General features: G+C 33.4%; 2 protein-coding genes and 1 long non-coding RNA gene across 4 annotated transcripts in view; 2 read left to right on the top strand and 1 right to left on the bottom strand.

The window, feature by feature from the left end:
* LOC107625239 (putative receptor-like protein kinase At4g00960) overlaps positions 1 to 3,320 on the top strand; it is a 6,775-nt gene extending 3,455 nt beyond the window's left edge. Inside the window, exons 7-8 of the mRNA XM_016327823.2 lie at positions 46 to 424; positions 3,012 to 3,320. Of these exons, the coding sequence (XP_016183309.1) occupies positions 46 to 342 (297 nt within the window). The 3' untranslated portion in view covers positions 343 to 424; positions 3,012 to 3,320. The remainder of the gene's footprint in view (positions 1 to 45; positions 425 to 3,011) is intronic.
* The window catches only part of LOC110268817, a 23,503-nt gene extending 12,589 nt beyond the window's left edge, over positions 1 to 10,914 (top strand). Inside the window, exon 3 of the long non-coding RNA XR_002357362.1 lies at positions 9,482 to 10,914. This is a non-coding gene — a long non-coding RNA (uncharacterized LOC110268817). The remainder of the gene's footprint in view (positions 1 to 9,481) is intronic.
* LOC107625238 lies at positions 3,472 to 12,384 on the bottom strand. Of its 2 annotated transcripts, XM_016327817.2 has the most exons (7): positions 11,870 to 12,384; positions 8,779 to 8,888; positions 8,626 to 8,696; positions 8,409 to 8,510; positions 4,312 to 4,382; positions 4,142 to 4,204; positions 3,472 to 4,031 (listed from the first exon to the last, which is right to left on the bottom strand). In XM_016327817.2, exons 2-7 carry the CDS (start codon positions 8,799 to 8,801, stop codon positions 3,753 to 3,755), a joined length of 609 nt encoding a protein of 202 aa, XP_016183303.1. In that variant the 5' UTR covers positions 8,802 to 8,888; positions 11,870 to 12,384; the 3' UTR covers positions 3,472 to 3,752. The 2 variants fall into 2 exon arrangements, with proteins under 2 accessions (XP_016183303.1, XP_016183306.1); XM_016327820.2 differs by lacking the exons at positions 8,779 to 8,888; positions 11,870 to 12,384 and adding an exon at positions 11,045 to 11,447 and having other exon boundaries at positions 3,551 to 4,031; positions 8,626 to 8,709.

The raw sequence follows: 15,551 nt of genomic DNA, 5'->3' as shown, positions 1-15,551 counted from the left end.
AGCAAAAATTAATAAAAGGATACTAATCTGAGAAAATTCTTGCAGGCATGGAGAAATTGGAAGGATGGGACAATTTCAAACATTGTAGATACCACATTAAGAAATGGTTCACAGAATGAAATAATTCGATGCATCCACATTGCTTTACTATGTGTTCAAGCAAATGAAGCTCATAGACCAACCATGGCTACAGTTTTACTCATGCTTAATAATCATTCGGTCACACTCGCAGTACCTTCAGAACCTGCATTTTTGCTGAATACAGGATCAAACACATCGACAAAAAGACCAGCACAAGAATCAGTCAATGAAGCTTCAATTACTGATCCATATCCTCGCTAGTTTCAAAATACTACGTTTAAAAATTGAAATACATTTTCCTTTAATTTTAGAAAATGTCATGTCAACTATGCTATATAGTATAGGAAGCGTTTCACATATACCGTTGTATTTTAGCAGTACATGATGTTCCATTCTTTTTAATCATTAAGATTTATAATAAAATAAATTAAAGAATGAGATTGAATGAAAATCTTGTACGTAGAATTGTTTGACTAATGAGCATGGTGAAGAAGATATTTGTCCTTTCCTTCACCCACCAAGAGAGAGATAAAATTACAATATTGTCCTATTTATAGCTAACTTGTGTTGCCGTGTTGAATGAGTTGAGCCTGCGATAGGTTAGTGTGACTGACCTCTTTTTTAACAAGCATTGAAAAATTTATTAAGAAAAAGCTTATTGATTATTCATTTTCTTTTAAAAAAAATTGATTGGTTCATTTATAAACCTTTTTTTATAAAAAAACATATTATTTAGGCATTTAAAAATAACGATAAAAATTTTTAATTTATAGTTATCATTTTCATTAATTATAATTATTGTAATAATAGTATAACAATAATTAAAACAACATTAACAATCATAACAATATGTTTCTTAAAAAAATTAAATATAACACGCAAGTCAGACTTCTTTTTATTTCTATAAACTTCTTTTATAAATTGCACATAATTATATTTTAGCAATAAATATCACAATTTCTTTAAACATCTCATTTGTTTTAGAATAAGTTATAAAATAGGATTCTAAAATTTATATTGTCTACAAAATTAACCTTAAAAGATACGAAGGATAAATAAGACACCAAAAAATTTAATTGATAAATTGATCCTTTTGTTGTTTTCAATTAAATTTTTAATATATTTATTGAACAAATAAATTTTTAATAAATTTTATTACAAAATAGTTAAGTTCCAAAAATACACTCTAAGAAAAATTAGATTCTTTTAAAATAAACAATAGAAGGACCAATCTATATGATAAGAGTAATAAACGAGGACTTCTAAAAAATAAAATTTTTTAAGGACTAAAATATTCGATTTAAAATTCTTTAAATATCAATTTAGATATTTATCCATATACAATAAATAACCAAAAATCTAACACATAAAATTTTATTCAGTAAAAATAAATTATAAAAAAATATGTTATGAATAACATTCCTATAAACAAAATTAACATTCACATTTTTATAATAACAAAATATAAAATGATAATACAAAGTTTAAATTAATAATGTAAAAATCACCCTATAAAATAAATCATAATACATTTGATAAAAAGAATATATATAAATATATATATATATGAAAATTTTGATCCTAATGTTAATGTATTTTTTTTAGAGAATTAATAAAAATATTATAATTACTCACAAACTAATACTTTATTAAATATATTGTAATTTGTCTAAATACTTTTTTTCATAAAAATTAATTATTTTTTGGTAACATTTAGGTGTATTATTTTTTGTTTGGACTAAGAACACTATAATACAACAAACTAATATGATTCCACGTATTATTATTTAAAAAATTTTACGATTTATTTTCAAATTAAGATCCTACAAAAATGATAAAATTTTTTCTATTTTACAAGTATGGTCAAACTTATTAGAAATATTAATCAGTCAAAGAAAAATATCTTGTAAATATTAATTTGCAAGAAATTATATATATATATATAGAGACTATAATTATGATTTTTATTATTGGAACGATTTTTATGTTTTTCATTTAAACTTTGTATTATGTTTAATATTTTATTATTATAAATTTATGAATATTATTTTTTTAGAAATATTTTTTTCTAATATATATTTGTATATTTTATTTTATTTTTATTCGATAAAATTCAATATATTAGATTTTTGGTTATTTATTCGTAAATCGTATTAGACAAATAAATTTTAGGGGTAAATATAATTTTGGTCCCAAAAGTTTAGCGCGAAACCGTCCCTCATCTAATTTTTTATTTAGAATCGTTCTTAACATTTTTTTCGTATTAAAATCGTCTTTTTAACTTTTTTTGGACAAAAATACCCTCCACCTTTATCAGCACCTTTTCTTCCACCACCACCACCACCACTCCCACCAGCATTTCCTCCACCACCAGCACATCCACCACCAACAATAACATCATCAATAAAATTAACCCAAATTCAATAAATCAACACAAATTCAACCACCAAATTAACACAACAACAATAAAATCAGAAAACAACAAATTAAAACACCCTCTCCATCTTGCAGTGCTGAGAAAGGATTCATATTGAAGCATACAGTGTTGTACTGGGTAATTCCTTTATGGAATTGCAGTGCTTGCAAAGATTGATCCAGCTTGGAGAATGAAATATAAGAAGAAGCAGATGAAGAAGAAGAAGGAAGCAGATTCAGATTTTTTGTTATATTTAATATGTTAAAAATATTAAAAAAATCAATATATTGAACGTAAGTTTGTGGCCCAGAAAATAAAGAATTGCTATATAACTTTTCAAGCCAATAACCATGTGTTTTAGTTGGTTATTTTAGAAAAATTAACAGTTCAGTTAAGGTTATTTGGTCATTACATAGTTACTAATGACAAAAGTAAAATTAGCAACCTTTTAATACCAATGAACATCATATTCCAATATTTATCAGTGAACATGTGATAATTTTCCTATAGTATATAGGTGCTATGAGTTAATATACTACTTTATCAGACAAAGCTGAAAAATACATAAGGGAAATCACCCCATTCATGAAATTTATTGGTGACTATCTAAGTTTGCAACTTTATACCTATTTGAAACTACTACACTTATCATTTTGTTATCAATTGCTGAATTTAATTTTGATATCAATGTAAATCAGTTTTGTACTTACATCCAATTATATAACGCTATCAGCAAACATAATACTTTTCACATTAACCTTGTAAATGATCATTCAAAAAAACGAAAAAAATAAACAACTGTGTAAAACGTTTACACTGTCAATGCATCAAAATTAAACTCATCACTTGCTATAACTTGTAGTAGAAACATGGCTGTTTTGAAAATTAACAGGTTGCATAAATTAACATATTGCATGGAAAATGGCTCTAAAAGTTAAAAACACTGAAATTTAGCAAGAGCATATAGAACTCATAAAAATAAATCAATTAAGTATCGCTACACCGAAATCCTGTCATTAAGGGCATAAATACATGTATAGCTCATTGAGGAGTTACCACTAAATTAACTCATATGGAAGCTGCTATTGTCTGATCTCAAACATAAGCCAAAATCAAACAATATATTCCTACCCTAGATGTAAAAGATGCATTTTGATTCTTGCTGATATCATCTTAGCAAGTACATACAACAATTTATGCCAACTCATGCATCTAGTTCTCATAACCCCTTACCAGTTACCACACACCATTGAGTTCATGAAAGCTCGACTATCCTTGCTCGTTTTTTGGAATTATGATTTCCCTTTCGTTTTTTATCATCAAGAGATGAAGGCTTTCTACCATCATTTCCAGCATCACCACTTCTGATTCCATCATCCTCGTTATCATCTTCAGCACTGCTTTCATCTGAATCTGTGTCTGTGTCTTTGCCATCAGCGGCCAATGAAATCGCAGGCTGACAACTGGAAATTGCTGATTCAGCAGCAGCCACAGCCTCAGGTGTATTAAGATCCGCAACACCAAGCATCAAATCCTTAAAAAGAAAAAGATTGAGCAAAAAAACCAATGCAATAATCAACTATTTGCCGGTCAGTAACACGAATCATACATAGAAGATATGACACGGATTGAACAATGAATTACCATTTCAATAACTTTGGATTCATTTCCAGTGAGCTCTTCAATATTGTAACTCTCAGGATGATCCTACAAATTTTCAAAACAAAGCAACAAGAAAATAGATAGGAGAACAAAGGGAGAAAATGGTTGTGAAACAATTAAAATATGGCTTCAATCAGAACTCAAATTTGAACCTTCGCATCAAGTTCCAGCCGCTTATTTGCTTCTGACATCACTCCTAAGAAATCTTTAACCTTCCCTAAAACTGCATCAATCCAAAATTAAAAAAAAAAAGGTCATGTTAGGTTAAAAATATTGCAGCTCAATTTTGTGATTCCATCTTAGGGCTATGCTCTACCCAAAGTACTAGTTCAGTGATTACAACTATAAGGTAGCGTTTGGTAGAGAGACAGAAACTGAAAGACCGAGACTGAAAGACAAAGATTAAGGGACAAAGACTAAAATAAATTTCAGTATTTTGTTTGGTATAAAATGAGAGACAGAAATTGAAATAAGAATAAAACTCTAATTTAATTTGCATAAAGGATAAACTTTGAATTAATTAATTGAAATAAGGGTATTTTAGGTATAAAATATTATTAAAATTTCAATCTCCGTCTCTAAAAATTTCAGTCCCTTGTGTCCCTACTTTTTAGAGGTACTGAAATACTGAAATTTTGGGGACAGAGACAGAAATTTTAGTACCAGTCTCTAAGCCAACAAATATGATACTGTGTCTGTCTCCTAGTCTCTATCCCAATACCTCAAAACAACCGCTACCTAATATTCACTTGTACTAAGTATTAACCAGGTAGTTTCATTTGAACACCAAATTCAGCAGTGAAATATTGTCAAAAAGAAAATCATTATCATGTATATCAACAATAAAAGCATTCAGTTATCTTCTACTGATAACATCAACAACTACTTAATTAAGAACAAGGGACTAACCCCATACTAAAAATGTAGAACAGTAAAACAACAAAACATGTGAACAAGCAGAGAAAATCTAATCAAGAAAATCACACAGACCAATGAAACAGATTTTGCCATCAAATATTTAGGTTCTTATTTCATTGCCATCACTACAAATATAAGATCACAAACTTTGATTTCCCAGCCTAAACTAGTTCACTTCTAAGTTATAACAATAGCTTGGAATATGCAGACAATCCTTTTGGCATTGCACTTGAAAGCGCCAACTAAGAACACAAATCAAACCAAAATTAAGAATAAGACCACATCAAAGTCAGACACTGATACGAAACGAAGGATAAACAAAAAGATAAACACTGAAATTGAATAAAAAGATAAATTGAAATTAAAATAGAAAAAAGAATAGGTTGAAATTGAATACAAAGGGAATTACACTATTTTTTATCCAATTTTTTGATGCAACAAAAGGATTCTCTCAACTTAACTTGTCAACACCATAATTTGGGAATTGAATCGAAGGGAATCACTCAATCTTCTATCCAATTTTCCGATGCAACAAGAGAGTGACTCACTCGACCTCACTTGTCCATGTCATGGTTTCAAAACAAAAAAAAGTGGTTTTTCACACCTCTAATTTCTCAGTGACAACTACAATAGTTTAGGAAATATTTACAACCTCATATTAGGTTAAAATAAAGAAAACCTTATGCCCACTAACATAAAACCCAATCTACTAACTAAATAAATAAAATTAAAGAACATGAAATTAAATTAAACATTCTAATATTTAAAAAATATAAACTAATAACTACTAAATAATACTTAATACTATTCATGACACAAACTTTTGAAGCACTATCAGACACACTTATGGGCAACAACTCTGGCACTAGCAGAGAATAGCTATATCCCTATTGAGATCCAAATCCAACTGCAATGCTCATTAACTTATTCACAATTATAAAGTATCATGATTCATCTTACTAGCAGGCAATGTAATTGGGGGTTATGAATGCCATATTCATCAGCATGATTGTAAAACTTATAAAAGCATATCATATCATATTGAGTCCAATTAAGCAATTTGAATGAATAATAAAATATGCTGAGACACTAGAAGCAAACAAGAGTAATGTGTTGAAATATGAAGAGAGATATCATTGTTAGATAGTGGTTAGTAATTTGGACGGTGCATTTATGGAGAGTAGTTGAGAAGGTACTCTAGATTTATCACTCTCCTCTCTATATATGTTGGCCTTTTCCCTTGTAACGATACATAACAATTCACACAATCAGTAATAATCTCTCTCGTTTGTCTAATTACTCTAATATTTCCAGCTGAGTAACCATGAATCTTAATATAACATCAAAGACATGGTATCCTCCTTGAAAACTGTTGCGGCGCTGCTGCCCTCCACCATTGTCAAATCTGACCAAAGACCACACCCTTGGCTTCTCCTTGTCCAGCAATGCCCAACCTCTCCAACCTTGTCAACAGTGTTGCTCTTCGACAAGCCACGTGTTGCCACATTCAACATATCTCTGACAAACAAGTCACCGACTTCACTTCCACTAGTGCCTGAGGGCACATCAACCACTGTATTCTGCTGCCAACTCCTGCAGCTACTGACACCTCAATGCTCACCTCTTTGTGCTATCTTTGCATGTGTTTATCTCCTTGATCAAGCCGCTAGTCCACTACAGTATCAAACTTGATTTATCCCTAACGGGTGCCATGACTATTTGAGTATTGATCTCCTGCTTCTAATAGTGCAAGTCTGACCCCTTTGTTGTCTCTGTAACCTCCTCCAGCATCTCCCTATTCTTACTTTTGGTATCTGGTCCTCTTGGCACAATGGTTGCGTTTGTTTATAGGCACGGAACATTGAAGATACAGAGATACAAATTATGTTTGATAGATAAAACATAGACAGAGACAATGTGTGTAGGGACACTAAATTAGTGTATTTTGCGTCCTTTCTCTCAAGGACACAAAAACACTAACAAGAGACAATTTATTTTTCATTTTTTCTTTCAATATTTATACCAAATTTTCAAAATTATGTTTTTCATCATCATATTTTTCTTCCTAAATTTTTGTATGGAAAAAATAAGAGTAAATTAGACTTTTATATTTTGTTCTAGTTTATCACCAAACAAAAATACAAGAACATTAATCTTTGTGTCTATGTCCATTGTGTCTTGTTCTCAATGTTCTATTCTCAGAACCAAACGCAGCCAAAGTGATGAATATTGGTTGTGTTTTCCTTCCAACCTCCCATTCTAAACCATACCAACAGTAATATTTGTCATTCACAGTCTTTGCCAGTTATATGCTATTTATGGCCTCTTTGAAAGACAATGACTGCTCAACCAAGTCGCTTTCCTAGGTTCCTTACCTCCTTACTGGCCCAAGCAGTTCCGGATAGTCCCAGCAAGTCCCCAACAGTCCCAGCTACCCCTTGCACAACTCCAGAAGTCGCAACAGGCCCCTGCACATCTTCAGCAGTTCTTGCTGGCCCTGACATGTTTCCAGCAGATACAGATGGCCTTTCCTTAGTCTTCATATTATATTTCCACGAGTATTATTGTAAAAAGCTTAGAGCTTAGTAACTTTAGCTTGAGGGTGAGTCTTAGAGAAGAAGTTTATCCTTAAATATCAAATAATATCTTCTATAGGTTATTTATGTTCTAAGCTTGATAAATATTATCTATATGCTCAAGTTTGTGGGGAAGTGATGAAAGGAAAAGGAGAGGGCGAGAGTCAAAACGGAGAGAATGCGAGGATAAGAGTTTGTTAGTTCACAGCTGTCAAATAAACATGATGATAGAGCAAAGTAATAAATTTCAGAGCAATTGACACAATTAGTAATAATCTTTCTCTCATTTGTCTAGTTACTCTAATATTTCCAGCTGAATAACCAGGAACAACATAATCAAATTCAAAATCTAGAAAAGATAAAGCATTCACAATTTCAGAACAATATCATCTGTTCCATACTGCACAATGTTTCAAAAGAAAATTTCTTCAGGTAGAATATGGACTAATCTCAACTACTAATGAAAAGGTCGCATAGATCTACCAAATCATTCACTTTTACTCAATTATATGATTTACTAACAATGAGAGATAACTATTATCAAATTATTAAACAATTAAAACTACCAATAATCAAATTTCATTGAGATCTTTAATTATTTCTACCTTCAATAATAATAGTAGATAATAATCATGGCTAACAATCTAAACACCCCCACTAAAATGAACTTAATTATTAGCATAGGTCCTATTCCACCATAAATAAATAAATAAAATTTAAAAATATAAGAACTTGGGATGAATTTGAAACAGTACGTTGGCTTTTGGGAATAGAAGTAAGAGGAGTGCCATTAGGGGGAAGTATCTTAGTTTGAGTGCATTGTTCTCTTTTGCCGTTACAAACAAGAAGTGTGGATTCTGCATAAAAGTGAAAAAAATTTAAAAAAAATCAAACTTCAACAATACGATATCTAAAGCAAAATATATATAAAATAAATAAAAAAGAAAAAAGAAAAGGGAGAATAAAATAGACCTAAGGATGAGAGGGGTGTGGCCTTTTGCTCCAAGTGAAGAAGCTCCTTGCTCCTTTCAGCCATGGAGACTCTGGCAGTTATGACTTGTGAGCAAAACAAAGGTTCATGGTGAGACAAACACAAAGAGAATAAGGAAAAAGAGTAAAACCAACATGGTCCCCGCCCCGTCCCCCATTTTGCATAACTTCCCAGTCCCCACACCGTACCCTTGACGAGTGACGGGTACCAATTCCTCGCCCAATACCCGGATCAGAGTGGATATCTATGGATTTTCAAAGAAAAATTTTAAAAAAGGGACTTAAATATTCTTCAACCATATTACAAGCATAATCTTCATTGTCGTCAAGACTTAAATCGAAATAAACATTGTCTTTATCCATAATTCAAACATAGTTTAAATAGTAATAAACAGAGTTTCAGAAGACAAATTGTCATACCTGAGAAATAGACAAATTCATGTCAAAAAGTACACAATCTACCCTTAACTAGTCTAATACAACATAATGCATATGCTAAAAAATAACAATCAAACTAAACCTAGCTGCCAACAGTTCATAAGGTTAAGTATACTTTTTGTCCTGGAGTTTGTCAAAACTTTCAAAAATAATACTAAATTTTATTTTGTTTCAATTTTGTCTAAAAGTTTTCAATTTGAATCAAATTACCCCAACAGCTAAATTTTCAAGAAATTTATGACCAATTTAGCAATAATGTTTGACAATTAGGGGCCAGTTGCTTGTGTGAAAAGGTTACTTAAGAAATTGTTGCTGAATTAATCCTAAATTTCTTAAAAGTTTAACTTCCTGGTACATTTCATGCAAATCAAAAACTTTTAGGAGAAAATTGAAATAAAAGGTTCTGAGAACCGGACCGGTCATCAAACCGCTTTAGTTATTGGTTCATTGGTTTACTGGTCTAACCGGTCTAACCGGTAGTTCAACCGAAAAAACCGTTTTAAAATGGAATAATAAATAAATTATAAATATGCAAGTATTAAGTTGAGGGTATAAGGTTGTATGAAGTTTTTCTAATGGAGTGGTGAATTCCTCTCTTAGGATTTTCCTTTTTTAATATTAAATGCAAAATTGCCAGATGAAAGCATGATACCAAGCAAGTACAATTCCTCATCAGTACACAAAATGTTAAAAGAAATATCTGACAAGAATAGGAAGAATATCAAATGAATTATCATAAATCCAACTAAAAATAAACATAGTACTCGGATAAATAAATTTGATAACATTATTAATAACAAAGTTGGTAGTGGACTGTGCTAGAAAGGCTTCACCAAATGAAGGTGCATACAGGCTTTTAGAGACAATAGACTTGGATTTGTGCAGTAGCATTTTGGATGAGTTGCTTTGAAGACCATTTGGTAAAACTAAGCTTTGAATAGGTACAATACAGGCTTCACCAAATGCTCATAACACACACAAAGACAGTTTCTCAAGATACATAAATAAGTGCTCATCCTCTAAAAATAATCATCTGAATCGGTATAAGGCAGGAAAAAATGACTATAAGTCTCTTTACCCAAGTCAAAATAAACAACCATATCTGAATTCAACAATCAGCATTCAGCACCAAATATTACAAAACATTAACCAATAATCACACTAAACCTGCAACCAGCAATTACAAAACAGCAACAAACATGAGTACATTATAAAACATTCCAAAACAGTGATGACACTAAACCTGCATAGTAAATAATCTCAAAGACAATGATCACCAATATCCAGCAAATAAACAATAAATACACAACAACAATTTAGCAAATAAACAAGAACAAGACCTAAATAGAAAATCCAACAAATTAAGTCGCAGCAACCTAACAATTTGACAAATTAAAACAACAGTAGCCCAACAATTTACCAAATTATCAACTTAACAAATTCAAGAACAGAAAATCACAACAAAACAAAAAAAATTAAAAGTAACAGAAGAACACAAGAACAATTAGCAAATTAACAAGTTCACAATAACAGTTAAAAAATTTACCAGAAGAACACTAATGCAAGTGGAATCATCATGCTAATATGTTTTCTGCAAAGATGCTATTTGTACAGCTATAATTTCCTAATTACTATGATCCAATTATTCTAATTTCACATGCAATCAACTTAGTAAGTTTCTAAAAGCTAGAAATTATAAAACCAACCAGAAATATGGTTAAAGCATTTCATCAAACATGTTGAGTGCGGTAAAATTAAAACGAAATAAGAGAATTCAAAGCTTAATTTCAATGTGACAGAGAAGAGAACATAACTATTGTAACTTTAATTTAGTCTATGAAAAAATCCAAACCACTACCAAATCAAAGAATTACTTATTGTAATAGAAATCAGAAGTTGCAGAGTTTGAAGAGTATTGGTGTTGTGTGAGTGTATTGTCTGGTGGCGGGTTTAGGGAACTCACGGCGGGGACAACAGAGAGCAGTTCGACGGCTGAGTGGAGGCGCGGGTTGGTCGCAGAGTTTGAAGCAGAGTAACGTGCCTTCCAGACGAACGCGAACTCGAGCGGTGAACAGTGAGTGAACGCGAACGGTGAACGCCGAGCGAACGCGAACGAAGATGCGAACGTGAACAGCAAACAAACGGCGACGGAAGCGCGGCTGACCAGACAAAGACGACGGACGCCGAGCTCGAGGAAGCAACCGCGATCGGCGACAGCGAACAGGGGTTGAAGACTTGGAGCACGAGGGAAGCTAGATAACGGATGGCGAACTTCGAGTGCGACGGACGGCGGCAGTATGCCACTCCTTGTGGCGGTGGTGTAGGCTTACAAGTGCTAGGGTTTTGTGTGATTTGACTGATTTCTCTGACTGAAAGAAAGAGAGGGAGAACGAGAGAAAGAAACGAAGGAGCTACCCTTTTTTGTGTAAACCGGCCGGGTTCCGGTTCGGTCTGACCGACCGGTTCTCGTTCGGTTCAACGGTTTTCTGCTGGTTTTTTTATTAGCGGTTTTATATACCTGACCGGACCATTAATGTTGCCGATTCGCGGTTAAATCGGTCCGACCGGCCGATCCGATCCGGTTTTCAGAACATACTGTTAAGGATATTTTTCAACCTTTTGACATACTTCAAGACAAAAATATACTTGACCCTTGAAAAAATTAAAAATACCTAACCTAAACCAAAATCACAGCTAAACTTGTATCAAAAAGACCCAACCTAAACCTAAAATCACATTATATCATCAAGAAAAAGAAAAGAGAGCAGAGGTAATGGCAACGGCCTACCTGCTGGCTGCAGATGGACCGTAAATTGGCCACGGAAAGGGAGGGGCAACGCAGTGGGACCGTGACGTACTGACGGCGACAGAGGGAGGCACGGCGAGTCGGCACGACGCGGAGGCTCAGAGGAAGAGGCGAGGCCACAAACCGAGTGGTGAGAGGCGATGTCGAGGGACAGTGGAGACGAGGCAGTGGCCGCGAGGAGGTCTGAGAGGCGAGGCAGAGATGCAGAGTGAGTGTGAGTGGATGAGAGAGTAAGGTTGCGAGAACTGAACCGGTCAAGTGACGGGTTCAAAGGTTTGTCCAACAATGGCAAAAAGACGCTGGCGGCAGCGACGCGGAAAAGCGGGAAGAGACTCTTGCAGCAGCCAAAGGGGGAGAGACGGGAGCGGCGACGCAAGAGGTGAACGGCGTAGGAGATGTGGAGAACAGAGAAACAATGCCGGCGGTGGTGCCTCTGCTGGAGTTGGGAGAGAGAAAAGGCGAAGGAAGGGGAGAAGAGGATGGCGGCGGCAGCGGGGGTTAATGATTTAGGGTGATTTTTAACCTTTAAACATGTAAGCTTTGAAAAGACAAGTTGTTCTCTCACGATTCAAAATTGTTTAAGTTACTTTTATAAATAAAAAATAAAATGTATAAAATAAAGATAAAATATTTAAAGTTTATTAAATATTATGTTTGTTTGGGTCTCATTATTTTGATAAAAAAATATTATTTTAATAAAAAAAGTTTTTTTTTATTTTTTAGTATATTTGACAAATTTCTAGTAATAAAAAAAAATTAGAAAAATAAAAAAAATATCTTTTTTGAGAAATTGTAATTTACATTTTTTTTAAAAAAGATCTTTTTTTCTTAAAAAATTGTTATACCCAAACATAATTGATAGATAAAAAAAATCTTTTTGCATCATTTTGGGGATGGGACCTTGGAGGCTTTTCTCATTTATATAATGATTTTTTTTCTCGTAGATTTCCCTTCTTTTCTAATGCGTTTCGGATATAAAAATCATTTATTGCTCTATGGATACCTAGGTTAAATTGAATCCATGAACTCAATCCGGCTATTCCTTTTTTTATTCTTCCAAATCAAATCCCCTAAGTCATGAATGGTTAATTGTCTTATGACTCATAAATTTACTCATAAATCTGATAGAAATTTTTTTTTAACAACTTTTCAAGAGAAAAATGATACCTTTTCTCGTTCGCGCTACCAGCGGAGCCCGGGCACACTCCGTTCCTTTGATCAAAGAATAATATTCTTTGAATATTTTTGTGAAATTGAAAAAATAAATAAAAAAAATGTTTTCAAAATTCTTCTAATTTTTATGTCTAGGAAACTGGCTTATTTAGTACTTTCTATTTTTTATTACTTTTCTATTTGAATCTTATTTCAAGATTTTTTCTTTTAGTGTCGTTTTTGTTCTATTTTCCTTTCTTTCAGTTAAAAAGAACTCCAAAGTCTACTTTTTTGTAGATCACGGTAAGAGAAAGAGAAATTTCTAATATTTTTTCTATTTACTTTTTCGATATTTTTATCTATCTATCTATCTATCTATCCGAGTAATTAATATTAATTGAATTAAAATATTTTAATTAATATTAAATAAAATAATAGAAATAATAAGAGAAACATCTTTTTTTAGAAGCTGTAATTTACAATTTTTTTTTATGAGTAAATATCCTTTCTGGCCCCTGTCCTTTTTGAAAATTGATTACATGCCCCCTAACCTTTATAATTTACCAAATCGGCCCCTATCCATATACTCCGTGATACCAATTAGCCCTTCCGTTGGTTTCTCCGTTCAAAGTCGTTGGAAAATGTTGAGGTGTAACGTGCATCCTGTGACGTGTCGTTGGATCATCATACGTGGAATGCTCTGTGGGCATTTGGACAATTAAGCCCCTGCACACTCAGCAAAGCGACGTCGTTTTGAAAAGAAGCCCTTTAGCTCGTTTAGGGTGAAATCACATTCTCCCTCATTTCTGAACCCTAACACTAGTGCCTCAAGCATGAGCGATCCAGAGCAATCTTCAACCTCTAACACACGCCGTGTCTAGAGGAATACTATGGTGGGTTCGAGTAGCAATGCAAGTGAGGGTAAGAAGGCCAAGTTCCAACACCCTAAATGCAAGTGTGACACGTATACAATCATGCAAGAGTCTGGGACAGCCAAGAACCCAGACAGAATCTTCCTGGGTTGTTCCAACTATCGCGTAAGTGTGCATCTATCTTCCGTTTATGTAATCAACTTCTTCTGTTATTTAACAAGTTGTATTCACTATAATGGCAATTGCAGACGGAGTAACGTCACTGCAACTATTTTGTTTGGCTGGACAAACTGATTGCTAACCGTTTTGCGCATGAAGATGACAATGATGTTCAAGGAAGAATGATGATGCTGGAGAATAGATTGGAGCAACTGGAATTCAAGATTGAGGATGAATTTGAAGGAAAATAAAAAAAAATATAGTAATACCCATGGTGTATTAGTTATGCTGGCAATGTTAATTCTGTTAACAGCAATTGTGTTTGTAGTGTTTTAGGGTATATTGTGTTGCTGTAAGTGATGCATGGACAAGGTTAAAAGTTGGGTTAATTTGCTCTGTAATTGCAGATTCCATATGAATTGAATGTGAATTTTTTTCTAAGAATGTAAAGCCTGAACCCATGATAAGTCTGCACAATGTTATATAAGCTAAAAGCATAATTTTTATATTCATACTGCTAAGCACAAAGGCTATTACATATTCAGCCAAAAACATCAGCACATCTCTGAATTCACAAAACAAAAAACATGTTTCAGTAGTCTTAAGTGTATTACTTCTTATAACTTGACACCAAAATATTCATAACTATAACTACGATTATGTCATTTCTGAAGTCTTGGTAGCCTAAATCCATATGTTGGCTTGAATTTGTGGGGTGCATTTAGGCCTGGTGTGGGGATAAACGTGAAGGGAGTTGTGACAGTCCCTGAGCCAGTTGCTCCTTTAGTTGGAAGTTGCTGCTGAGTTGGTGGTTGTGTGGTTGGGGTTGTTGCTTGCTGTAGAGGGGGTTGAAGTATTGGGGCTTTGTCCTGCTGCATAGGTTGCTGAACTGTTGGGGTTGTGGCCTGCTATTGAGGGTGGTGAACTGCAGGTGCTAGAGGTCTAGATATTGCTTGTTTGGGTCTGAAATTTGGCCCGTGGTTGAGTGTAGTTGGGGTAGCAGGGATTGAGGGCTCAGTGCTGAAGTCCACTCCCTAAACCACATGAAAACAACTCAATTTAGTGTATATACTGTTGGGCCAAAAAATTTTATAGTTGCTGGACATAAATGTGTAAAATAACATTACCTCTATTGGTGGTGGGGCAGACTGTGAAGATTCCATCTCAACTCTTGTCTCTTATTGGACTAAATTAGGGTGGGAGGTCTTTGGGACTTTTTTCTTTTGCCTTTTTGCTTTAGCCTGTGAAAGACACAAGAGAAGCAAAGTTGTTCAGCCATGACAGAAAAAAAAACTTAAGTAACTTTAGGATCTAAGACAATGGACTACCACTCGATCAATAGGTGTGGCAGTAACATTATGGGGAATATTTGTTCGAACTCCTTCCCCCGCCTGTGCAAATGAAAAATAACATCTCAGCTACTATACTGCTCAATTAATAGAAATAACAATTACTACAATGTACAAAAAAAATGTAGAAGT

This window comes from Arachis ipaensis, chromosome B02 (genome assembly GCF_000816755.2).
Source record: "Arachis ipaensis cultivar K30076 chromosome B02, Araip1.1, whole genome shotgun sequence".
NCBI classification, from domain to species: Eukaryota; Viridiplantae; Streptophyta; class Magnoliopsida; order Fabales; family Fabaceae; genus Arachis; species Arachis ipaensis.
Note: the sequence above shows the minus strand (reverse complement) of the source record. Positions and strands in the feature narration are given on the sequence as shown.

What these genes read in the sequence shown, in the direction of transcription:
- LOC107625238 (XM_016327817.2), bottom strand. Translation starts at nt 8,801, where the DNA reads ATGGGGGACGGGGCGGGGACCAT. An exon ending in GGGGACGGGGCGGGGACCAT is followed by an intron (nt 8,697 to 8,778) that starts GTTGGTTTTACT and finishes CATAACTGCCAG; the next exon opens with AGTCTCCATGGCTGAAAGGA. An exon ending in TTCTATTCCCAAAAGCCAAC is followed by an intron (nt 4,383 to 8,408) that starts GTACTGTTTCAA and finishes GGATTGATGCAG; the next exon opens with TTTTAGGGAAGGTTAAAGAT.